At 32.6% G+C, this 26882-nt stretch overlaps 1 protein-coding gene across 1 annotated transcript; it reads right to left on the bottom strand.

The window, feature by feature from the left end:
• Window positions 1-263: 263 nt before the first annotated feature.
• On the bottom strand, window positions 264-24481 carry LOC129218810 (trypsin-1-like). Its single transcript, XM_054853132.1, has 7 exons — window positions 24406-24481; window positions 23824-24296; window positions 23551-23657; window positions 9671-9770; window positions 6278-6458; window positions 3135-3277; window positions 264-446 (listed from the first exon to the last, which is right to left on the bottom strand). Exons 1-7 carry the CDS (start codon window positions 24479-24481, stop codon window positions 264-266), a joined length of 1263 nt encoding a protein of 420 aa, XP_054709107.1.
• Between the last annotated feature and the right edge of the window lie 2401 nt (window positions 24482-26882).

The following is a 26882-nucleotide window of genomic DNA, read 5'->3' as shown; positions in this document are numbered from 1 at the left end:
CAAATGGATTCGTATTCACAGGTGTAAATCCGAAATGATTGGATTCATAGGTCTGAATCTGAATAGATTCGGATTCGGATTCATAGGTATGAAACCGAATTTCGTATTCGGATTCACACTTGTGAATATTCGTATTCGTATTCGTATTCGGATTGACACGTTAAGGTACTGTGAATCGAATTCGGATTCGGATTTACGAATACGAATCTGCCCATCTCTGCTTCAGAGATAATCATACGAAGCTTGCTTTCATTTTGAAGTCTTTAATTCACTAGATTTTGTCGTCCAAAGCCACCATCTGTAATATCTCTAATCCAGTGAACATAATGTGAAACTTCGGTGTAAACTCCGGGTTTTCCGGGTCTGGCGCAGCCCACGCCCCAGGAAACTACACCAATAAGAACTGCTTCACCATGCTTTTGAAACAGTGGCCCACCAGAATCACCCTGAAATATATGCATAAAATTAATGGTTTAACGATTTTTATCCCTTAAGAACAAAAGTAAACGGTTAATATTTAGTTTTTAAGTCGAACAAAAATTATTAAACTCAAATCATATTATTTACTTATCATGGTTATTGTAAGTGAGAAGTAAAAGAAACAGCATTTCAAAAAAGATCATTTTTTTAGCGTCTTTTACGTAGACCCAGACCTTTTAGTTAAGTGTTGAGAATTTCTGTTTGTGTTCACCTAATTTCCAGGCTGTCTGTAAGATTTGGGGTAGTAGGGAAGACCGGGGCACCTTTACACGGATTTTTTTCAATGATTTTTCTAATTTTTATGTTTTAACTTGGGAAATTTTAGACATTGCGGTTTTATGAAGCAGTTAATGTAGTAAAAACTAGTATATTCAGTTGTTGCTCAGTTTTTGTTTTTAACCGTTAAAATATTTTTGAGTTCAAGTCGGTTGCGTAAATATGTCCAGGACACGGGGCACGTTTACGCATATTTATTTTGACACCTTACGTGGTTCTGTTAGTGTCTTGAACATAATGAATTCCCATCGTTAAAATAAAACAAATTTATTAAAGACTGAAAAGTGCAAAATCAAAATCATCGGGTGTGCTTAAGTTACGCAAACTGAACTGTGCTCCAAAGTTGAAATACACTTTGTCACAAAAAAAGAAAAAAACAAATACATTAACCCAGAAGGAAACGTGCGATCTTCACGAAACTTAAAATGGATGCGACCTATGATAAGATAAGGAAATGATTTCAAATTCAGAGCAAAAGATTGTTTAAATAAGAAGTTATGACACAATAATGGTTACAAAATTGTAAGTTGTATAGCCTCCTCTAGCAGCTATACAAGACAAAACACGGCGTGATATGGAGTGAAATGTGCTACCTATGACCACTGGGACTAAATCGGGATTTATCGTTGAAGATAACAAGCCTCCTGTTTGTCACAGCCCAGCTAATCAAGCGTAGCGAAAATCCAATCGACGACAATCCAATCCAACGCAACGGACCGCTGGTTCGAGATACCAGCGTCTTTCAGTCTACTCAGAGTTGTTTTTCTTGATACCATTAGTTTCTTGGAAGATGTTCAACGGCATGGAACTAATTTAGCGACCTTGTTAATACGGTAGTGGCTGCTCTTATGATGTGCGATCTTAGTGCTCATTTCTGTTTCTAGAATGCCTTAACCAACCGCAATGGAGTGATTCATTTATTTTTACTTACACTAAGCTACTACCATATCGCTCCAGCCAAGATGGCGGCAGATACGCGCGTACAACCAGCCTGTTTTTCTGAGACCTTCTGTACGTCCCATTAAAAAGTCCAGCAAGTGTTCGTATACCTCTAAAAGGTCTTCCTAGTCACAATAGCGTCTTTACAACTCAGCAGTTTCGTTTGAAGTGTCCTTTGACACAAACTTTCTCACTTTCAATCGTACTTATCTGCGCATCCTATATGCGCATAGCGCGATTACCTTTTCGTCACTGGCGACGAAATTTAAATCATCTCTTTCCAAACTACATATGCCTGCCGAGTTTGTTGGTTGCAGCTCAATTTATTCTTGATTCATGCATAATTTTTTTTTGTGACAAATTGTATTTTAGCCTTTGAAGAGAGTTCTGTTTTCACTACTTAACCACTCCTAACAATTCAGATTTTGAGCTCAAAATTTAAGTTTACGTCTAAGCATTAAAAATCATTTAATAATATTCAAAAATAGCAGTAAAAATAGTTGTTCGTTAATCAAAAGTGCGTTACTTACAAAAAGTCGAGTTTCAGGACATAAGTTACCATATTGAATATCCAAGTATGAGGCATGATCCTATTATTAAAGCAGAAAAGTCGTGAGCAGGGCCGTGTCCAAGGGGAGGGTTTTAGGGGTTAAACCCCTCCCATTGGGGGAGAATAATGATAAAAGCAATATGAAGAAAATGATATTTAACTTAGTTATAGTGTTAATGTTTATGTCAGTGCTCTTTTTTTAAGTCATTTTCTTTGATTTTTTTTCAGCAATTTACGAGTGCCCACTCTTCACCAACTGAAATTATATTTTAGAAAACCAGTTGCAAAAGAACCACTGAATAGACTGACAATACAAAACATCCAATGGGAATATTTTTTGGTATACAGCATGTAAAAAAAATATTTGTGCGAAATTTTTAATACCTTTTGCAATATGCAGTGTAGTTAACAGATAAAAAGGCTTGTTTCTGAAGAAGCTGTAAAACAACATTTTATCCACTAGCGCAGCCGGAATTTGGGGAGATAGGGGAGGGGTCACAAGCATCCCTACATGTATATAATACTATACTTGTTATCTCTTCCTAGGAATAGTAATGCGCTTTAAAATCAATGGCTCTGGCCCCTAAAGTACTCCATTGCTTGATTATAACCATAAAACAGGAATGAATTATTTGGTACAAGAGGTGTTTTCATTCCACTGCGAGAAATGATTTTTAAAAGATCTTTGAAACCCCTCCCTTTGTGAAATCCTGGACACGGGCCTGGTCGTGAGTGTAAATAAAGGCTTCATTGTTGCATGTTCAGCATTTTTAGCACTAATGAAAGGTCTTCGCTATAGCCTTGGAAAACTATTTGCAGCTCTTTCTTGACAATTTTTGCTTTTTTTACGAAGTTGTTTTTTTTATATATGTTTTTTTATGAAACTAACCTGGCAGACACTTTTGCCACCCTCTGGATAGCCAGCACAAATCATAGTTTCTGCAAGATTGTCACCATAAGCTCTTCGACATTCATGGTCTGGTATGATAGGCAGCGAGACTGCTTGAAGTCTACTCGGTGTTACACGCACGCCTTTTGGGAGAGAGAAGCAAAATAGAGGGGACAATTTAGAAATAATGAAAATTATTTCATAAATATAAAAATACGTAAATAAATACATTCAACATCAAAAACCTAATAGCAATCCAGTTTTATTCTCTTTATAAGCAATCACACTATCATCTCAAAATACTGAAATCATTACTATAGTGTGATAATGAAAAACTTAAATGCGTAGCAGTCGTACGGGTAGTAGTCGTATAGTAAATTATTTACTCTCGTGTGCTCGTTGTTGAGATATTAGACCTTCAAGTTTACCAAAGTTTGAAGAAAAGTCTTCAAACAAAAAAAGAAGATATTTTTCACACGTCATGCAGATGCATAATAAGCAACAGACAGAGGGTGAAGTAATATGGTACTTCCAATTTATGGCCTAGTCTTTAAATTTGGTGACTTTTCTTAAAACTTTGGTAGACTTTCAGACCCTATACACCGTTAACGGAGGGACGAGGATGAACAATTTATGCATCCAAAAAGTTCAATATGCTCTTTTGATTGCTACTAACTTTATTTTTTTATTATTATTTTATTTGTGTGGTTCCCTGATTAGGACGCTTTTGATTTTGAAGCATGTTCCAGACGGTTTCTTTTGAGAGACTTTTGAATAGCTTGGGAGATTTTTTTTGGTCTTGGAAGCTTCTGTTTTTGTTTGATCCAGTATAAGAAGACTTGTACTAAAGTGCTTACCTGGATCCAGGATTTGTGTAGTGAGAGAAAACGCCCCATAGGGGGTTTTCTCATAATAATCCACAAATTTGGCACAGATATTCTTTGAAGCTCAAGAATTTTTGCCCCTTTCCCCCTTAGGGAAGCTTTTGCCTCCTATAAGGGCGGGGGGGGAGAGGAGAGAAAAACACCCCAAGGGGGGGTTAATTATGTGAACCTACAGTTTATGTCGCGTCTGATCTTTGCCAAATTCGGCACAGATATCCTTTGATGATTGATACTCAATAATTCACAAAGGGTTTTTTCGCCTCACGTCACAAAATCCAACGGAATGATTATGCCTATTAATAACAATGACTGAATCTTCGGAATTTTACAAAATTCAAAGAGGTCTAAATTGAAATTTCGAGATATGAAATGGCTCTTTTCTACACATTAAAAAGGTGGGTTTTTACATTTTTTTTTCTTTTATTTAAACCTGATGGTTGAACATGCGTTACAGGAAGCAATTTTTATTTCAAGGTACACCATGGAATGCTGGGAAACGCAGCTAGTGTTACTACAATTGTGAAAAGGGTATTTTTGAAGGATTTGCAGACTGATTCAACTGCGGAAAAAGGTTAGCTCATGTTAGAAAATCGAGATAAACGGAAAAATAAGCTTGTTTAGTACTAGACGGTACGTTTTCTAAAGAGAAAGCGTGCGAACACTATACTTGTGTCAATTTGCGTAGTTCATTACAAGAATTCATGTTCAAAGAACAAAAATGTAATGAACCATATAATTATGCATTGTGCAACTCTTCCCATAGTCGGCTCATCCTCCTTTTCAGGTAGCTAAATACATCGCAGATTTAGCTTTACGGTATTCCGTTACTGAATGAATGTCCGCACGTCTCGCTGGGCTAACTTGCAGAGCAATTGTTTCTTCCGGAATTTCATTACTAATTGATGGTTTTTTACAAGATACACTTCACTGAAACGGTCGTAATCAAAAGAAACCCTAGGAAAGAAGTACTTTTCACGCAAGTCACTGGGCTTTCAAGGTTTATGACGCAATTGTATGCGGAACTGATACAACATTTTGGTAACAAATTATTGAATTTGGGTGTTTTGTTGCGTGTGCTCTTAATGATGTGCAATATAGGTTAGTAGATACGCTCTGTGTGTATATTTTGCCTAAAGCATTTTTATTAATGTCTTTATTCACTTTACATTACTTGCGTGCTGATTAAAATCCTACAAAATATGCATTATGGGTTTTATAGTTACATATTATGCAAAAAAGGAAAATAAACTTGCAGCATTAAACGTCGTAAAGCTAGTCAATCAAGATTACAAAATGCGTTTACATCAGAAATTGAACTGCTTTTATTGAACATATTTAGTTCTTATTTAAAACTTATTACAAGAAACAGTTTTACTATAAAAAAAATCTCTGACGTTAAAGTTTTTAAAATTTTGTTTTCAGCACTGGGAACTTTCGCTTTTTCTTTTCTGTTAATACTTAGAGGGCATTCATTAATTACGTAAAGATCCCGAGGGGGAAGGGGTAGAACAATCTCTCCATATCCTTACTTTGACGGGGGGGGGGGGTCAAATCCATTCTTACGTAATATTTTCCAAATCGATATTTTACGTTAGAAATCGCACGGTCAAGTGGTTTGGCAGGGATCTATTTCATTTGCGTCTGGAAGGTAAAAAACATATTAGGATGAGCTGTTTTTTATTTCTTTTACAAAGAATGAATAGGGTAAAATATAATAAAAGAATCGCACCATGTATGGTATGTTTCATTTTTAATTAGTATCGCATCATGTACGACAAAAATTTCGAAAAAACTTTCAGTCGAAATTCCAACATTTTAGTAAATATTTTTTTACCCAAAAAGGTTTAATTTCATAATAGTGAATTTGATAACGATTCCAGTGACGTAAGTTTCGTTATTTTATTATTTTCATAAACGAAGTGGACTCTTACGTAAGAATAGGGGGAGGGTTTTGTAAAACCTTATCTACTCTTACATGGGGGGGGGGTCAAAATTGCCACAATCATCCTTACGTAATTAATGAATGGCTCTTAGATACATAAAGTATTGCACTCCATATAAACATAGCAAAGTATTTGTGAATATTTGCCAAACTTGCAAGCAATGGGAATTTTAATTAGTATAATTTTAGGAAATGCTTAGTTTTTGTCCTTCAATTGTACCACTACATGTAGTATATGACACAAAAAAGTTGAAAAGCTAGATTTTACCAAAAATAAATCACTTGCGAAAGTTAAAAATATTATTTTAAGTATATACCTTCTTGAAGAAGACCCCATCCGGACGCATAAGCATGCCCATGAGCTGTATATCCAGATGATGGTAAATCAATGCTTTGTACTTTATGGCTCCATTCGAAAGGTGGTTCAATCTTAAGAAGAGCTATGTCATTTCTAAATCGAAACATGTCATATTCATCGTGAATGTGCACATCTACAACCTGTAATAAAACATTCAGTTTCTAAATCCGATTCTATTTTAAACAGTGCATTAAAACGGAATTCTTCGAAGGTCATCCTACAAAAAACGCGCTTATTTTAGGTCCAGGGTGGTTAGTTGCAAAAATATTTATTTTTAAGCAATTTTTTATGAGATTTCGAAAAGTATAACAAGTTTTGAAAATGATCAATACAAATTAATGATGTTATAAAAAATTTTAAATGTTTTTTTTTCACTGAACGGAGGGATACTTGTATGCCTCCGTTACATGTCCCAACACATTTCTTTCCTTGTACTTTTTCATTTATTTACTCAATACAAAAACTATAACAGATTTAATGGTGAAATTTAAATTATTTGATGTTTTTTTTAATAGGTTAAAAGAATTATGTTGCAAAATAAAAAAATATATCGCATTCATAATCTTTTGAATCACTGTCACTGTATTTCTTGTATCCTCCGTTCAGGATTTAATACGGAGCAGTCACCAGTACTGCCGTCATGATTCAGGACGGCAGTACTGGCAGCTCATTACAGAGGTTTAAAATCACAAGTTAGCCCTTTTCAACTCTGGGTCTTCATAGTGAAGCTAAAGAACTTGTGAAAGAATTTCAGCATTACTCTCTTTGAAGTCAAATAGGTCCTTAACTTTGTGTATTCTCCGTTCTTGAGTTAAAAATGAAAGAATTGTTTGTGTACAAAAACAATTTTATTGTTAAAATTGAATCACTTTTTTAAAAGTAAATTCTAAATAACATGTTGCGTTAACCCTAAATCAACACAATGATCATAGCAAAACATAAGTATTTGTATCCTCCGTTTCTGTACCCTCTGTTACAGTAGAGATGTAATGGAGGATATACAATCAGAAATGGAGCATACAACTTTTTTTAAAAACCCATTTCAAGAAAGATATGTACATTTTAAACAGTTCAAATCGTGTTCCTCATACAAGATGCAATGTTTATTTAAATGAAAAGTTTAAAAATAACATTTAAAACATATATTTACTATCCGTTACCTTCCGTTCACACCCAAAATTTTAACTACAAAAGAAAGTTACAAAATAAACAATAAAAAATGTGACTAACTATGTGAGAGCAAAAAGGTGCCTAAAAGGAACTATATAGAGTAACTTTTTTAACAAATTGATGATTTTTTTTTCATAAATTCCAACTTCAAAAACCTGCGTTTTTTGTATAATGACCCACGAAGGTTATGCATGTTTTTAAACTTAATTCAAGCTACCGGTTGAGCTCGTCAAACGCAAGCACTATAGCAATCACACACTCAACCTTGAATTGCAAATAAGGCTTAGCATGTTGTGTTCTAATTTATCTTAACTATAGAAAAAATAGATTTTTCAGAATTAATAACACTGAAAAGATTGTTCAGATAGATCCTTAAAGTCTTAACGTTCTGTAGCACATTGGTTGCCTATAGCTGATTATGTCGTTCTTACCTGCGATCAGGACTTAATAACCTAAGGACTAGCTGCGTGCCCGGCGTTGCACGAGCTCCCCAAAAATGAAAGAGATCATCATCATCAGAGTGACGTCAGTTTCTAACGCGTTAAGGAGTAAATAAATGGGCGTAATGAACGGTTTACAAAACAGCAGTAAAAACATATTTTTGGGCAAAAAACCTCATTAATGCTAATAATAGTTATGATATAAACAAGTTATGAGTATTTTCAATTAGCACAAAAGATGAAAACATATGCATTATCAACTATAATCTGTGTCTACGTTAAACTGAATTACATCTGATAGACTGAATCTGAAATATTTATGTACAATAACAATCAGTTTTTTACATAAAATGACACATATTGCTTGGTTGATTACGTGAAACTAGTGCATCAAGACTTAAATACCAATACTCATTAATTTAATACCAAGTCATCAGATTCCAACTAAGCTTTAGTCAAAATTATTAAAAGCAAACTTTTTTGTTCAACTCTGTTTCATTTAAAGAAATCCAAACAATCTTAATTTAACGTGTTCTTTTCAGTGCACAAAAGGTATTTCAAAAGTAAAAACAGGGAGGAAAAAGAGATTAACTATAATTCGAAAACTCACCCAGTGAAGGGAAAAAGTCCAAGAAAATAAACATAATTAGTCGCACATCCTAAATTTACCAAAATATGAGACTGGTAATAATAAACGTACACTACAATAAATAAACATAACTGAAGAAATAACTTTCATACGCTGAAAAGAGTTAAAAACGTAGGCTACAGAAAATAAAAAAGGACGGATGATAATAAGGTTATGTCCGAATAGAGCAACCAATTACACGATTGGTTGTTTTGATTACGTCAGTCCCACTGAAACAATTGTTAAAATGTTGTTTTTTAACGCAAATGTAAAATGGCAACAGAAAGAAATAGAAATCATTGCTTAGAATAAAAGAGAAACGAAGCTAATTTACAATAAATTTCTAAACGAAAAAAATAGCATTAAAGAGTAGTTTTAGGATTTATATATCAGAATGAAAGAGAAATTAAACTAATTTAAAATAAAATTCTAGATGGAAACGTTGGTTTAAGATTTGGACAGCAGCCAAAAAAATCTCTTTTGAAACAATCATTAGAATTTTATTTGCTCACCCATAGGCAAAATGGCAACAGGAAAGAAATAAAAATTCCTGAATGACGTAATGCTAATTAACGTTTTAATTAATATCTTCGTTAATTAAAGTCGTACAATTACGAGATTGGTCCAATTGTTTTCTTTTTAAATTTTTGAATTGATCGGTATCTCGTTCGACTCTCGATTCGCAGCGATTCTCGAGAAGATCGATCTTCAGATGGACAGACAGACGGACGCGAACAGATTTTAATAGTATGGATACATGTTACACTTAGAAGTTTAGAAATCGCGGTACAGTTTGGAAAAATGATACAGTATTTGGAAAAATGATACAGTATTGCAGTAGCTTTTGTGTTTAGCTAGTGATTAAAATATCTATTAAATGATCATATTTCAATAAATGAGAGGAAAATAACTTCAATGTATATTCGGTTTGACTTTTGAAATTTTGTTTCTACAGAAGTTTTGATGATATTGAAAACATTTTAAATCACATTTGGGGTCGTACATCTCAAGGTTAAAAACATTATAATTGACAAAGCTTTTGTCAAAACAAGTTTAAAGTTAAGAGAGAATAACGTAAATAAAAAATAGTATGTAATAGGATAGTTTCTCTTACCTTATGTATGTCATAGTCACTAGAATGAAGCCCTTTTATTCTGTTTTCATCTCTAAGATTTGTTGTGGCCGCCACGACTCGGTAATTTGAAAGCAAAGCCCTAAGGAGTGAACAAACTTTTGGTAATTTTCATGCATTGTATGCGTTGTACTTGATCTCTTATGTTGAAAATGAAAATATTTATCAATTGAAGATCCTAAAAGTAAAGTTCTATAAGTGCCAGAATAAAAAAACTTGGAGCTAATTAATATAAATGGTAGGAGACACTCTCTTCTGTTTTGGGGCAAGAGAGGATATTAGTAGTCTTGATAGGTGCTGCTACGCAGCAGGCATTTGGAATGAGTCTTACCTGCTATTCAAACTCTGCAAGTGTCATACTCAGCACTTAAAAACGTCCTCTAACATTCCTTTGATTATCTCTGCCTCAATTGTTGTAAATATTTTCATCAGCAAAAAAATGGTTTGGATAATTTTTAAACCCATTCGTCTATTTTTCATGCTTAGTTTATTTTCAGGAAATTAGGTTTGAGACATGATGAGAGCATTTGATAATTTTGATGTTTACTGAGTATCTTTTTTGAAGTAGACGTATTTTCAGCTATTTGAATATCTGGAAATCTTCCGTAAAGCAACTTTAACTTGCATGCGCTTTGTCTAATTTAAAGTTTAATTTAGGAATTGGGACATTTCTTTAGCACGCTTACATATAGGTCGAGTAGCAGAACAGCGCTATGCAGCGACTTGAGTAGGTTTGCTAAATATTTCTGAACTGGAAAGATTTTTTTAAACTACTTTACGCGGATATATCAAATTTGAGGCATAAAAATAGTTTAGAATGATAGAAGAGAACATTTTTGAAAAATGATAGGAACTGATGCAAGAAGCTAAGTTCACCGTCATCGATTTTTGTAGCTGGATAGGTTCTTGTTTAGAGTAAAAAGTAAACAGCTATAAAGTGTAGTTTTTCAAATTAGCGTTTGATTTTCAGGCGATTTATAATAGGTATTGTGACTAATTTAATGCTGGTTTGTCTCGCGAACTATTTTTAAGTTTTTTAACTCGCGTCGCAGACTGCTGAAAAAATTTCGACTACCGGGCATACAGGTATTTTGTTTTCCTTCGAATATACAAATATTACCGATAATTATGCAATTGTTTTGAGTAACTATTTTGCCTTTGATGTGCTACCATTATTAACAATCTCGATTTCATGTTTGATTTTCTACATTTGATTTAATGATTTATTTACTGATGTGGTTGGTTTTATAAGTTTTACAAAGTATTAAAATTGAACTTATTTGAAAAGTGTTAGGTGAAAAATTTTAAAACTACTCGAAAAACATTTGAAATATATAAAATAAAAAAAATATATAGATAACATTTAAATAAAAAATCAATGTTTCATTTTTACTAACTCGTGTACTCTAATAGCATATTTTTAACATACTTCACTCGCATGTTAATATGAGTAACAACCCCGACAGCAGAGTTTTTCCGTAACCTGCGACTTGAGTTTAAAAAAACTCAAAAGTATTCTGCAAGGTCAAACAGCATTAGATTAGTCGTACACTGTAAAAAAAAAAAAAAAAATCCAAAACGTTCCTGGAAAATAATGGGCAGTTAATGCGCCTAATTTCTGCTAGTGACATAAATAGCAAAAAATACAGGAAGCTTTTCCGTTAAAAGTCAGTAATCTTCCTGAACTTAACCTAGAAGAATTCAGAAACCTTCCCAATATGTTTCTGGAATAAATCAAGAACCTTAATAGAATGCTTAAATATATTCATAGTAGTAGCTTGGCACCTTCCTAATTTACAGCAAAGCACCAGAAAAAAATGTGGGCAAAGCTAATGCAGAATTGCAAGCAAGTACCAAGCAGCATATTTGCCTGGAATTCTTGCAAGGCTACAATATCTAGGGACTGTATTTCACCTTCGTTTGTGGCTCAGTCAATCTGGAAGGACCATAAGCAAGCTGAAAGCAAAATACCCAAGAAAGAAGCTGAGTGTTTCCATTGAAGGCTAAAAATATTTTTCCCAATAGTTTGAAATCTAGTTCATGAAACCTGTTGAGATTCAAGTAGCTTTTTTGCAAAAATACTCGATTTTTACAGGAAACTGGTGGAAATCCGTGAAATCCAAGAACGTTGCCCAGAAACAATTTGTGACGTTTCGGAAATTTCTTACAGTGTCTTGTGCATAGTTTTTCACTTACTATGTACTTTCTTAGATAGTCTTACACTTAATATGAATCAGAAAAAAAGGAAGCGTGAAAATAAAAAGTTACGATAAAATAATTGCGAGTAAAAAGAAGACTAAAGAGCTTCAAAATAAGACAGAAAACTGAGGTACAGGTAGCTGCGAGAGCTAGTGCTTCTGATCTCTTAGCCACTGAAGACTCTTGCATAAATTTAGATACCTCTTTCTGTGTTTACTTTTTTACTTCCTTTTACAAAAAAGGAAGTATTGTATTCGCGAAAAAATTTTCACTCAAAAATCGCCCTTAATTTCCATTTTGCTCACCCCCAAATGAATGTTGAGTTTTTTTTTCGATTCGACCACATGCGGAAAAGTGCCTAAGAATGTATAGACACGCGAAATATCCATTTTGACCATCACCGAGGTAATTACAACGACTTTTCTCGTGACGTCTGTATGTATGTGCGTATGTGCGTATGTGCGTATGTGCGTATGTATCTCGCATAACTCAAAAATGGTATGTCCTAGAAAGTTGAAATTTGGTACATAGACTCGTAGTGGGGTCTAGTTGTGCACCTCCTATTTTGGTTGCATTCGGGTGTTTCTAAAGGGGTCTTTTGCACCTTTTTGGGGGGAAATCATTGTTAATTTCGATGCAAACTCAAGTGGTGTTATAATTTGGCGGTCACTTGGCGATATATCGCCAGTCTTTTGGTTGCCAAGTTTTGTCGCCAACTTGGCGAAAAATTTGGCGATTTTTTTTTTTTAAATCTGCTTTCAATGTGGCCATTGCTAGTGATATTTAAAGAGTTAGAGAGAGAATCCCATTAAAATTGCAATAATAGGGAAATAGCATTAAATTGGTGTAAAAGGAAGTCATGTGATGCACACATCAGCTCGTTTCTAATTCACTTTGAACTATGTTTTTCTGCTTTAAATGTGAGAAGTTTGTGCAGAAAACGAAAAACATATGTTTCCGATTCAGAAATAGTCTGCAGACCTCCTCAAAAATCTGTGACAGGCCTCATAGCGTCGCGCTGTTTCTCCAACCGGGGTAACAGCCTAGAGCAGGATTTTAAAAACATTTTTAAATGTACAAGTCGGAGCACTAAATTTTATTTCGAAATTTTCCACCATTTTTGGTCAACTGAACGGTTTTAGAATTTCTGATGCAGAGTATTTCATATTTAAGAACGCACAATATTAATTTAAATTATTTAAATGACGATTCATAACTTTTCTTCTTGATAAATAAATAAAGACTAATGTATTCATGAAATATTGAAATTAAACTTTTACATAGCCTTTAGCAAAAGCTTAATGTTTCTGATTCGAATATTTTTCGCTTCAGTTTATAATTCCTGCACAATTTTTCTACCCTGTACAAGAAATATTGGATTTCAAAACATCCCTTTAAAAAGTTTGTAAATAATCAACGACCGAAATTTTCCTGTACAGTGTGCTTTGATTATAAGTTTTGATGTGACCTTTTAGTACTTTTCCTCATTAAAAACATAAATGTTATCAAATAAAAATTTGGATAGTGTTTTGACATAGTTATTGCAATTGGTAATCACGAAGTTTCTTCTGAATTGAAGAAGGGAGTACCTCGTATAGCAACTGCAAATTTCTTTCAGCATTATTGATAAGAAAGCGAAGAAACCAATTTAAATAATTGTTTAAAATAATCATTTCAAAACAAAATATCTATCTTTCACGTGAGAAAAAATTTTATTATCTGTTTTCAAAAGGACGCCGAATGCATTGTCTCAATTTGTATGACGCTATATTTAAATAAATTATAACTCTCAAAGTTTTATAACAATAAAATGTATAATATACAAGCAGAGAGAGTGTTTAATAATATGTCAGAGTGCATAAACAAAGGAAAATAGAGACGTATAAACTAAATCAGCAATAAGAAAGATAGACTAATAGGAATTTACTGCTATAATTTTTGCGAACATGTAATTCATCAGTAGATACTGAAAATGTATTATCCGTTTATTCCGAAAAGAAATATTAACGACCTTTTTAATACATGAAATACGCCGCCAGCTTAGTCAATTAAAGCCGAGGACTGCCGTTTCGTGCTTATTAGCACTCATCAGCCCGGCATAGGAGTGACTGAGCAGGAGGTGGAAAACCTCTTAAGGAAGCCAAGAGTGCAAAACAAACAGGTAACTAATACATAATTAGCACTGGACCAGACGAGTGACGGAAGCAATGGTTCGGTACAACTCGAATAATGAAGGCAAGGCAGGTATATTCAGTAAGTTTTTACCGCCCAGTAAGTTACCGTTTGCTTGGCACTCTTGGTTTCCTTAAGAGGTTTTCCACCTCCAGCTCAGTCACTCCTATGCCGGGCTAATGAGTGCTCATAAGCACGAAACTGCAGTCCTCGGCTGGAATTGACTGAGCTGGCGGTGTATTTCATGTATTTCTGATTTAGCCCTCTCTAATGGGCGGTAACCCCCCCCCCCTACTGAATAGACCGTTTTAATCTTTATTAAAGCGAAAACTTGTAATATTAGAATTAAGAACGAATTTAAAACTTAATTTGTGCTATTTTATTTGAGTGAAAAAGATAGCTAATAATTAGTGCCAAAAATAAGAATTTAAAACGCCCTCATTATTTCCGAGATTTTAAAAAGGTTCCAGGTAATTAATGCTTCATAGACAGAATCTAGAAAATTTCTAATAATTTTTACACCGGTTCCTTCTTTCGTTAATAACTTCTTCTATTTTACAAGACATAAATCAAAAATAATATAACTATGAAATTATAGCACTTTTTTTTCAATTCTTGTTACAACAGCTTTATTTCTAAACATCATCAAATTGTTTTTTTTTAAAGTGTAATGAAATCAGCTAACGAGGGCGAATGTTTAATTTTTCAAACCATTAAAAAATGGTCTTATGATCAAATCAAAAAAAATCGTTTTACTTCAAACGTTTTTCTACCAGAATTAGCACGAAGTAAATGTTCCGGCAAGATTAAAAATCTTAATAGACTGTCTACCCTGTAGATCCTAATTTTATTTTTTTTATTGACGTATACAAAATTTAATCAAAAGTTGTTCAAATAAAAAAAAAAGAGGCATGAGACTAAGAAAGTCAGGCAACGATTTTTCAAATCAGAATTCATTGAAATCAGATAAGTTCTATGAAAGTTGAGAGGAAAATGACAGACCGACAGACACACATTTCCCCATCTCACGAACCTACTTTCAAGTCTTTATTTTTAAAACATTCGTTGAATTATTGATTTTTGTAGTTTCATACTCGTTTTTAGCATTTTTTAAGAGGAATGCTTTTACTTAAGACAGTTATATTGTTATTATTTTCTTTTTTTTCAGCCTACTTTCCCATAAATGTTTTTGAAAAATCATAGTAAAGCATAAAAGAAAATTTTAAGTATCGTAAAAATTTCTTTAAAAAAACAAGCAGGAATACGAAAACAACTGAATTGAGGAAGTATTTGGAAAAGAAAAAGGTTGAAAACAAAGTTATGAGTTAGATGGGGATTGTGTCTTTCTGTGTGTCTGCCGGTCGGTCACCCCTCCCCCCTTACTCATTCCCGTAAATATTTTGAAGGCTTATTTCGGTTGAATAAAACATTTTTTGTTCGTAAGATCTCAACGTGGACACCTCATTCCCATGTTTCTTCTTTTCGTTTTAACAATTTGTTGTTCTATTTTTAAAAGATAAAAACATAAAAGTGCACAATACGGAGAAATTATGTAAATCCTGATCTAACAGCAGATTCCCTTCGAAACAGCACATATGAAATTTTAATTCGCTCTTACTTCTAATATTACTAATATCTTTTTTGATAAGGATTAAACAGGTTATTAATATTTCTTTGCTTTAAGCGCTTATGAAGTAGAAAATGTGGTTTCTTTTTCTTTTAAATTGATGTTTGATAGTTTTCAAACAGCTCAGAAAAAAAAAAAAATGCTGACAGCGCTAGAGGGGAAATTCAAACCATTTTATCTCGGAAATAAACGACAATAAAAATGTACTTCAATGCCATAAAATTGAGAAAACTACAGAAATTTGGGAAAAAAAAATATTTTTTGTCTCGAGAAATATGGAAAAAGTAATTAATAAGAACTGAAATGCATGTCTTCGGTATCCTCTTTAAATAATTAAACAATGAATCTGATTATTTCACTATTTTATATAAAACTTTTTCAGATATTGCAGTGTGATATGCTATCAACCAATCAACGTTTATTTATCAAGCATTCCCTCCTTAAATCAGCACCAAATTAGCTACTAAGTCATGCCCCCATTTTGTAAGGACTTTTCCACCAGTAATTGCATAAAACCCTCTTCTTGTTAATAAATTAGGAATTTATTAGAAAACAAACTCATCTATCTGTTATACTGGCAGGTAGTCTTTACAAAATGGAACATTGTTGAAGAGTGTACTAACTTTGGATTTTGAATCTAATTTAGTACTGATTGAAATAGAGAAAGAGAGAATGCATAGTAGGAATGTGTTGTTAATGTCATAGAGCCCTGAAATCAGCAAAAAAAAAAAACTGCAGAAAAATTATGAACTTATTAATATAAGTAATCAGTTCAAAAGTACTTAAATATAGCAACTGATTTGGGCCAAATGGTGTAAAATCAAAATTACATTATTACATAAAAATGAAGTAAAATATCGACATTTTAATACTTTCCTAATTAATAAGAAATTGATTATTAAGAGCTTGAATAAATATATAAGCTAAAAATATGGTAACATATTCTATAAAAAGTTTAAGAACAAAGGATTTAGAAACCGTACATAAGTTAATATTCAGTAAGATACAAAGTTGAATAAGACATTTAGTTAAGCCTGTAAAACTTTTAAAACATCAGAAATGATGAGACATAATTTTAATATTCATGTTTGACACACTTGAATGTTCACATTATATCTTCTTGAGAAATCTCTTGCAAACTTTTAAAAATATTTTCTTAAATCTTAAAACATATTGTTTTTAAAAACATTTAAAACTTTAATCTTTACTACTAAAAACTAAATGCTGATGCGTACACGTTTTTCTTATGGCATAAACATTATAAAATTAATAACTAACTACTGTTATAGCAAGTAAATGCTTACAATATACCAGACAGCCCGGTTATCACACTCTATCTACCAGTTTGTTGTCACTCTCAGCTTCAATGAGATGACATCCGCCTGCGGCTCGGTTATTCACTATGCTAGACTGAAGAGTTATAGTAAAAACAAAACTGCAGTCTCAAGCTGTGATAACCGGGCTGTCTGGTATACTGCAAGTAGTTCTGCCTTAGCCCTGGCTAAGTGGCGGTACCTTACTGCTATAAGTAAATGCTTAGACATTTTACTACGTACGGGACATTTAATCCAAGCGAACAATCGAGGGCATTGAGTGAGTTATTTGGCTTGAAAAAGGAAGATTAGTTTCACTCAAACACAATAAATTTTTATCCAAGCGAAAAACAAAAGACCTTTTGAATTGAAACATTATTATGATTGAAACAAGTATTTATCTTCAAATTCTGTTTTTCTTAGTACAGTAAAACCTGTAAAGTTGACCACCTTTGTAAGTTGACCCACCCGTCTATGTTGACCGCTTTTGTCAGGAACGGAATTAGTCTTATCTTATATAATTAAAGAAAACCTCTGTAACTTGACCACCTCTCTATCTTGACCACCTGTCTATCTTGACCACTAATGAACCCCAAGTTTGGTTTGGAGTATTGTAAAAAACCCTTTGTAAGTTGACCACTTGGTTTATTTTTTAAAATTTTATTCAACAAATTATTATTTTTATTATTTTTTTATAGCTTTCCAAGAATATTTTTGATGCCAGACCAGCATTTTACCAACTAATGAAACAGCAGCATAACTAAACCTCCTTTTGAGTTTAACCACATGGGAAAACTACTAAGAACCCTTTTATTCTCCAAACTTGTTTTTTTTTTTTTTTTTGTTGTTAAACGAAAAACATTTTATTTTTTGATTAACTATAAATTTTTAGGAACTATTAATATAAAATGAGTAACTTTTCATAAACAATAAGCCTTTTTTTTAGATCAATTTACTGAAATTTTAAATTTGTATAACATACTATACATCATTCTGGGAAAATAATCTCTAAAAATATTTGAATAACATTTTATATTATTGATTCAAAGTAATGCTAAACAATGAAAGTGAGTTGAACAGAAAGAGTGAGTGTTAATTAGTCAAAAAATGAATGCATGGTGCAAGACTTACAAAAAAAAAAAATAATAATAATAATAATCATTACCCCCTTTATAAGTTGACCACCTGTCTAAGTTGACCACCAAAGTATTGCACCGCAAGTGGTCAACTTACACAGGTTTCACTGTACAAATTTTAAAAAATGTCGATAATTCTTCAGGTTGGACTCAAGTTCATTTTTGGTCAGTTTATTTTTGATGGGCAGGGGGGGGGGGGGGGGGAGAGTGATCTGAGATTCATTTTATTATCCTGATATCTTATGTTCAATTTTCAGATTTTTTTTTTTTTACTTCGCAAATAGAATATTCTCTCCTTATTTCTTTTTTCTGCTTTGTTTTTGCAATTATAAATACTTTACGAAAATGCTAGCTACATTTTGTTATTAATTAATAACTGTTTTCTTACATTTGTGTGTGTGTGTGTGTTTTTTTTTTTACTTTGAGGAAAAAGCTGACTAAAAATGGTAGTTTTCTCTAACTTTTTAAATCTATAAAAATAAGGAGAGTTTAAACGAAATATGAAAAATATTTTCATTATCAGAAAATCTTATGAACATCAAACCATCAATTCTCTCTTATTGCAGCAATATCGCTAAACTCCTTCCAACCAATATATTGTGATGCATGTGACATAACAGCTCGTATTGAATTAAAGTGGGAAAAAAAGATCTTCGTGAGTTAATCAGGTGTTGACTTATAAATATAATATAATTGATAGCAGATAGCAATTCACGAAGAAAATAGATTCTGATTTTATTTTGGACGATGTAGAAATGATGAAGCAGTAATCCTGTAAACTTCTTACTTACTAGTATAAAATCCTTAACACACTGACTGCTAGAGACGAGATTACTCGTCCTCCAGAATTATGCTGTATGCGCTAGGGACGAGATAATTCGTCCTCCAGCCAACACGTTGCTATATTTTTTTCTGCGGGTTCCATTGGCTTTCCTGGCTGTTCTGCCGCGCATAAACGAACATTTAGACAAGGTTCAAAAAGAGAACACAAGATATCGCCAACACTGCGTTTGCTGTGAAAACATTTTCTGATGCAAGCAGGCGCGAGTTTTTTGTGCTCTAGTCTGTGAGTAAATAAAAACGTAAAGTGAGCAAACGTAAGTATATGTCTTACATATGTAAGTGTATGTAAGAAGATGCCTTGTCTGCCATTCTCTGAACATTCGAAAAGAATTGCATTATCAATGCAAAACATGTGCGTCCAAACCTACCTTATGTGTTGTCTCTTGCTTTAAAAAATATCACAGTGTGGAAAATTTCTAGAAAAAATATATAGAATTTGTTTTGTATGCTGTATTATTCATGAAAAAGTCTAATAAAACTGTTTACTTTCAAATTGTTTCAAATAATTAGCTTAGCGCAGGGAGTCTATATATAGGCTGTCGACGACGCAGTCAATGTGTTAATCAGACTCATTTCTCTCAAATTAATAAAACAAAACCAAAAGCATATTTTTTTAAGTTACCAAACATGTGTCCCGCTTTTGATAACTCTTGTCTACAATACTTACTATTGAAGCCCCTGTTGAGATATTTGATCTCCTTCTTTTAAACGCCGTTCATATAAGTACTATTTCAAAGATTGAAATTGAATAAAAATAGCAAAAAATCTTCAGAGCTGTCAATCAGTTTGGCCTATAAATATAATAATGGGCAGAAGATGTCAGTATGAGTAGAAAATAGAAACGTTTAAAGTGAAGCTATCTTATGCTCCGTTGATTACATTTGCAAACGATGAAATTGCATGTTAATGGTTTGGTAGTCAAGCATGACTGTTACAGATCTTCTTTTGTTTTGCGCATGCATTCGCAAGAAGTTGAAAAAAAAGCAGTAAAAAACGGAAGAAAAATTCTATCAGCTCAAATAGTGCGTTTTCACTTTCTAACAAAGAAAAAAAAAATCAAGAGTTTTTTTTTTTTTCTTAATCGACTAGCCTCATTTCTTATGTTTAATCTTAATGACCTTCTCGAAGCGGTAACTTAGCCAAAAAGCTTTATGGCTCACTTATCAGTTTTCAGTCTAATGTAAATTGTTCAACACAAACTGAAAACCGAAGAGTGCTGCAATTATCAAAGCAATTGCACATAAAAATATGGAACAATTGCTTCATGTTACCAATCTATCATTGTCTAATTAAAAGCTGTTATTTTAATGATTTTAATATTAGTAATCATTACAGAGTTAAATTAATATTTTAAAGATTTCCTCGAAAGAAATGCAGACAATAATGGTGTTAACAAAAACCCTCTAGAATATCATCTTCCATCAAGATTTTTGATTTGACTGATATAAATCTGAAACTTAGAGTAAAAACCAGAACATAATGTATCATTTTTCGTTAATAAGGTTTTACAACTATTAAAACCCAAATAATGTTGTCAAATACAAAATAATTCATTATTCATTTATTGAGTTCAAGGCCCTGTTTTTCGTTTCTAAATTATTTTATCATAACGTAATCAGCGGAGGAAATTTTAAGCTGAAGTTTAAACTTATTGCATATTAGTACTTTTATTTGAAATTATTTAAAATAAAACATCGTTAAGAAGATTATGTGGCATGGGTTGTTGAGTTGCAAAAAGTTTTTTTAAAAAAATTTTATCAGCTTTTTAACGCAAACTAACATTTGCTGACATTAATTACATGACTTGACTAAACTTAATCCATAAAAGGGGTTGGGGGGAGGACGGATATTTAAAAAAAATGTGCGAATGTTTTTTATTCATTTAAGTAAATGTCGTCTTAGAGAAGGTAATTCTTTCATTTGAGTTTTCGACAAAAATGTCGTTTTTGAATGTTTTGAACTATTTCCATACATAGAAAAAATAATGTATTTTTGGTTAACTGATTGTATAAACAAACTGTATAAAACTGTTTTATGATCTCAAACAGAGCCTTTTGCCGTTTTAAAGATGAATCCTATCAAGGAAGAAAGCTGGCTAATATTTTACGAATTGCTAAAGTTTTTTTTACTTTATTTTACTTGTTTCACTCATTTTTTACGTTTGATAGTCTATTAAATAGAAGATTGGAAACAAAAACGTAGGAATATTGTTCATAATACTTTTGCTCACTTTTTCCAATTCATTTGAAATCGCTAAAAAAATAAATTTAGAATTTTTATGGTTTTTAAATTAAAAAAATATATATAACTAGCAATGAAAGTAGATGTATGTGCAATTAAAAACTTTCTTAAATTTATAAACAAAATTGATTAACTTAATGCTTCTCAGTATTTGGGCCACGTGTTGGGTCAAAATGACTTCATCGGTAGACAAAATAATTCACATCCTTTTTTTTTTCTCTTTCTCGTATTCCACATTGAACTTTCTGATGGTAGAGACATTTCAAATGTACCAGCACGCATTCCCAGGGCCCATATCATCGCTTCACAGCAAGAGTAAAAAGTATAAGTCTCAGAACAATAGAAAGTTATTCTACTGTTGCTGAGTTATTCTACTGAGGTGACGATATAATGTGATCCGTCTTTTAGACCTTATAAAATTTAAACTATTTCCTTTTGGGGATTTTTATCGAACTTCTACAGAGCTGAAACATTAAAAAGATTCAAATAAATGGCAAACTCAAAATGATTTACTTTATTAAATGATTATTTGCTTAAGAGACTATCTAAAAATTGCTTCAAGTAAGCACGAGCGGAAACGTGATTAGTTTTTATTACTCTTAAAAAAAAAAAAAAAAAAAAAAAAAAAAAAAAAAAAAAAAAAAAAAACAATTTCGTATGCGTAAAATAAAATTAGTTGCAATTTCAATTATTAATTTACTTAAATAACTTGTTCTTTCTCCGTCTAAAATAAGTCACAAAGTTTAAATACTTTTATGCATATTATTCATACTGATGTTTTTTATGATTTTAATTAAACTCAATTTCAGGATGCTATGCTCTCAATTAACATCATTTAATTACCAAGCAGTCTCTTCTTTCCTTGTTTTATCAGTACCAAATAAGTTTCAAAAATTCCGAGTTCTGATACTCTTAAGCCACGCCCCACTTTAGGAGGATTCTACCACCAGTATACCTGAAATCTGAAAATATGAATTTGCTTTAGGAGGCTTCTACCACCAGTATACCTGAAATCTGAAAATATGAGTTTACTTTCTAATTAATTTACGTTTTGTTTGCTAAAAGATAGTTCTTTTGTGATTATTGGGAAGAGTCCTCATAAAATGGGGCGTGGCTTACGATATAATTTGGTGCTGATTTAAGAAGGGAAGGAGAGAATTCTTGGGAGGTAAATGTTGTTGATTGATTACATAGCCCCTGAAATATCAGAAAAATGTTTAAACAAAATTGTAAAATCGTGAGTTTCAATATTCAACGCAAAAGTATTCCAATATAGTGATCACCTATATAATTTTTTTAATGAATATTGCACCATATACCGTATATGTACCGAAAAAGCAAACCATATAATGAGAAATATCATGATACGTATTAATATTATTTTTAATGCAAAATAATTTTGACATCAATGTCAGGATCTGTATTTTAAATGGAGCTACTTATAAGAAGCTAAGAGTCGTCAATTGAAAAATTAACAAATAACTTAAAATAGCTTCAATGTTTACGTTCAGTCATAGTGTGAAAGCGACAAACTAAAACCTTCAGAATGTTAAAGCTTGTTTCCATGAACAGGAAAATACTTTGTACACTTGAAATAATTATATGATTTTTTGATGATATGACCACTACATTTGACTTTTTTCTTGGCATCAACACCAAAAATATGGCTTAAATACGTATTAACATTGTATCTATATATATAAGACATTAAATAAATGATTGATTAATTACAACCTAATTTTTATTAAATTTAACTAATTTAATAGATAATAATATCAATGTATTTTCGTAAACTGCAATTTTTTTATGAAGACGAAACTTATTCATTATTATTAACATTGCAAATAATTCAGAATTTTTATTAAGTCCCTTTTGAAAGTTTTTGCTCCAAAACCTAAATCAAGAAGAATTATCCGTAACATGAAGTTTATTAAATAATATTTTTAATACATGGTTTTAAATTAAAATTAGATATTAATATATTTATAAGACAATAGTAGTATATTACTTGCTAAGTGAATGACCAAGAACCCTAACCTGAATACGTACCAGTTATTATAACACATGGTTTGTACGTTAAAGGATAACTCAAACTGTACTCTCCTTTGCTTTTCCTTAAATCCAAACTTAAAATTTCATGTTTGAAAAATAGGACAAAAGTTTTTGATCACTTGTAGAAAAACATCGTCCTGAGAAGCGTAATGTACAAAGCTTTGCATGCCATAAAATAGGTATTTTATTCGCTAGTGATGATAAGATGAAAATTTAGTGCTATTAATACAAACTGTAAATTAATTCCCATTTAAGAGTAAATTAAATATTTTTACTCACAGAGCAACGCAATGAGCTGCAGTGACAACCCATTCCTTTTTAATAATCGATCCACCACATATATGGAAAATTCTTCCACTCTTCATTGATTTCCGTTGGAGAGATATCTGTAATGAAAATGACAAAAGATCAAGCTCGTGTAAACTTCTTCATAAAATTAAAAACTTACCGGAGCATATAGTTTTTGATTCCAGACTCGATCATCGGAATATTTAAAAAACAAGCCACCTACCTTTCCTTTTAATTTATCGCGAGTTAAAGTATCTTACATACCTGCCATGGTATTTCTCCCTCAGAAACATCTCTTCCACCCACAACTCGTTGTTCTCCTCTTGCAACACGTTCTGACTGCCGGACATTAGGAGATTTTCCAGAAAAAATAGTAATATCCGGTATTTCTCCAGCAAATGCAATAGCAGTTGTCATTGTCCGGGGTAGATTTCTCATCTTTGGCACAATTTTTGGAAATCCAATGGCAGGAGACACTCCTTGATGAAATCTGGGTAACTTTGGAAGTTCACCATAAAAAACGTCTTCATTTGGTACCCTACCCGCTGGATACAGTTTCAATTCATTACCCTCCGGTTTATGGTAAAAGGATTGAACATGAGGTATTTTCCATGCTGCTGGGCTGTTCATAACCGGCGTCATCTCATCCCAATCATCTTGCATATGTGGAGAACCCCCACGGAGTAAATCTTCATATGGACCACCCAGGCTTTCCATGCCAGGGGCTTTGAAATACCCTGAGAAGAAAAAACCAATTTTTTAAGAAAATATCCTGTCATTGCCATATCCTGTCGAAATGATAGCAACTCATAGAAATTTGCACCCTAAAAAATCATATGTTCTTACCCTTCGCACATGAAAAAAATCCAAAGATCAAGATGACAGAGCACCAGGATCTCATGGTAGCAATCTCTTTCCTCATTTCGCTAAAAAAATGAAACGATAAAAGTGTTTGAGAGCTTTATATGTGGGTTGGTGTAGCGACCCGAATGAAGTGGCCTCTACCTCGCTTTCTCTGGGTACGAAAGGGAAAGCTAACCCACTTCCTCGTGCTGTTTCCGTAAGGGAAATTTCTCATTGGAAAGCTAAGCATGCTTTTACGGCAGTGCGATACTGATTTGGTGCTGGCTGGAGCTTAGATTTCGGTCATTACCAATCATTGTCCAAAGCGAGCATTTCATTCATAAAACAAAAAATAGCTATGCAGGTGTCATTTCACGTAAAACTTTCAAGCATTTTTCGGACTGATTTTAACTTTTTCCTACCCAATTTAATAAACTTTTCGACCTCAAAAAAAACTCATGGTGGTCAGAAATGACCAACAACGATAGTTTTCTGACCTTTTTTTTTCTTTCTCCGTGAATTGCGGATTATCTAGTAGATGCTTTTTAAATCATTTAATTGGAAGTAGAGATATTGCTAGATTCCCCCCCCCCCTCCTTTTTAGGCTTGAAACTATTCCTGGACTTTTTCGGCGGAATGAAATTCCTTATGAATTTGTGAAAATACGAAATCAGTACAGAATAGTGATAAATTAGAAATAAAATTAAAAAAAAAAAAAAACTCTAAGAATGAAACGGAAGATGGAGGGAAAGAAGAGATGTACACTACAGTCGACTCGCGCTACAACGCGATTCGACTTACGCGAAATGGCTATAACGCGAGTTTTTCACGGGGGATGAATTTTAGAGCTAATGAACACGAACATTTAGCTAGAGAATCGCGGGGCTTCGTTATTGGCTTCTAAATATTGGTTTCGTGAATGAATTTTCCCTTTACTTTCACTAAAAGCGGAAGTTCAGCCACACCTTACCTGTCTAAACTTCGCTTTGATAGTGCAATCAAATAATTACTTTCATCTTTCGTTTCTTTTTTTTCATTCTAAATATGAAGTTGATGAAGTATAATTTCTCCTAAGTATGCTGTTTATCTAAAGTTTGTAGAAATGGAAATAAAAATAGACAGTTTCTTACAATGCGGTCGTTTCCGAAATTTTAAAAGTATTTTTTTTCTGCAAGAGCACGCTTAGAAACATAGGATTTGACCATTTTTTAAATGATTTGACAAAGTTTACTAATTAAAAAAAAAAATCAATCGGTGCGCTAACTCGATTTTTTTTTACGCTTCTGCACATGACATCACAAATAATAAACAGCCATTCACTGTTGCCATTAACGCAGAGCGCACTATTTAATTCACTTCTTTACTCATATGTAGTAGCAACGATATGGTTGACAGCAAGCGTAGAGAGCAATATTTTGTTCGCTTCTGAATTGTCATAACCAGGAAATGCAGTAGACAGCAAGTGTAAACATTCATCGCGCAGTGGATCGCGCCAATATACATTATTTGTGATTTGTGACGTCATAAAGACCACGCATTGTTTGAAAAATTGGACATTTAAAAAAAAATAATTAAAAAATAACTGTTGGGAAAATGAAAGTATTTTCTGGGTCCGTGTTATTTTTTTTACTCATGAATCAACTTCAGTGACTAAAAGTAGTGCTTGTGACTGAAGGAAAAAACCCAATTAATGAAAAGGTAGTTATTTAGTGTGTCGAATATAGTTACAGTATCTACTGTACAATACTGCTAGAGTGCTACATTTTAATATTACTACAAACTATACGTACCGCACTGTTTAATTTTATGCCTCTCAATTTTCGTTGATTTTGTTCATCGCAACAATATTTTATGCTTTACACACATACACATATATTATACTTACAACACAACTTTTTTTTTTTTTTGAAATACAGTAAAATTTCAGTTTTATATATAAGAACGGTAATATACAGTTAAGAAATGGTTTAAAGCAGTTTGAGGGGTGTTTACAAATGTCTAAAATAATTGGTATGTTTAGAAAAAATTCTTATACATACCCGTATTCCACACCGCGGAATTTCGACTTACGCGACGGGTTTTGGAACGCATTCCTCGCGTAAGTTGAGACTCGACTGTATTTTGATTCTTGATATTTATAATGTTTAATCTTCATTTTAAAAAAGCAATCAAATGAATTATTCAAAGAAGTCAGTTCCTTGTTTTTTCTCTTGCTACTAGATTTTAATTTAAAACACAATGCGTGAAAATACGCTTTAGAAATTTTTCGAAGCATTCCTATTTTTCTGGTTTTCACTGCGTGAAGAGCATTTGTAGAGACATTAAAAATGTCTGGGACTGGAAGTATTACTAATATATTTCATTAAACATCAGAAAATTATTTGTTTAGTTTGGAATATTTAATTTTTTTATAATTATTATTTTTTGCGACGCATGAATTTTAATGTAAAACTTTCCAATCCATGTGATGTTTTTCTATC

Source organism: Uloborus diversus, chromosome 3 (genome assembly GCF_026930045.1).
Source record: "Uloborus diversus isolate 005 chromosome 3, Udiv.v.3.1, whole genome shotgun sequence".
NCBI lineage: Eukaryota > Metazoa > Arthropoda > Arachnida > Araneae > Uloboridae > Uloborus > Uloborus diversus.
This window is presented reverse-complemented; position numbering and strand designations above follow the sequence as displayed.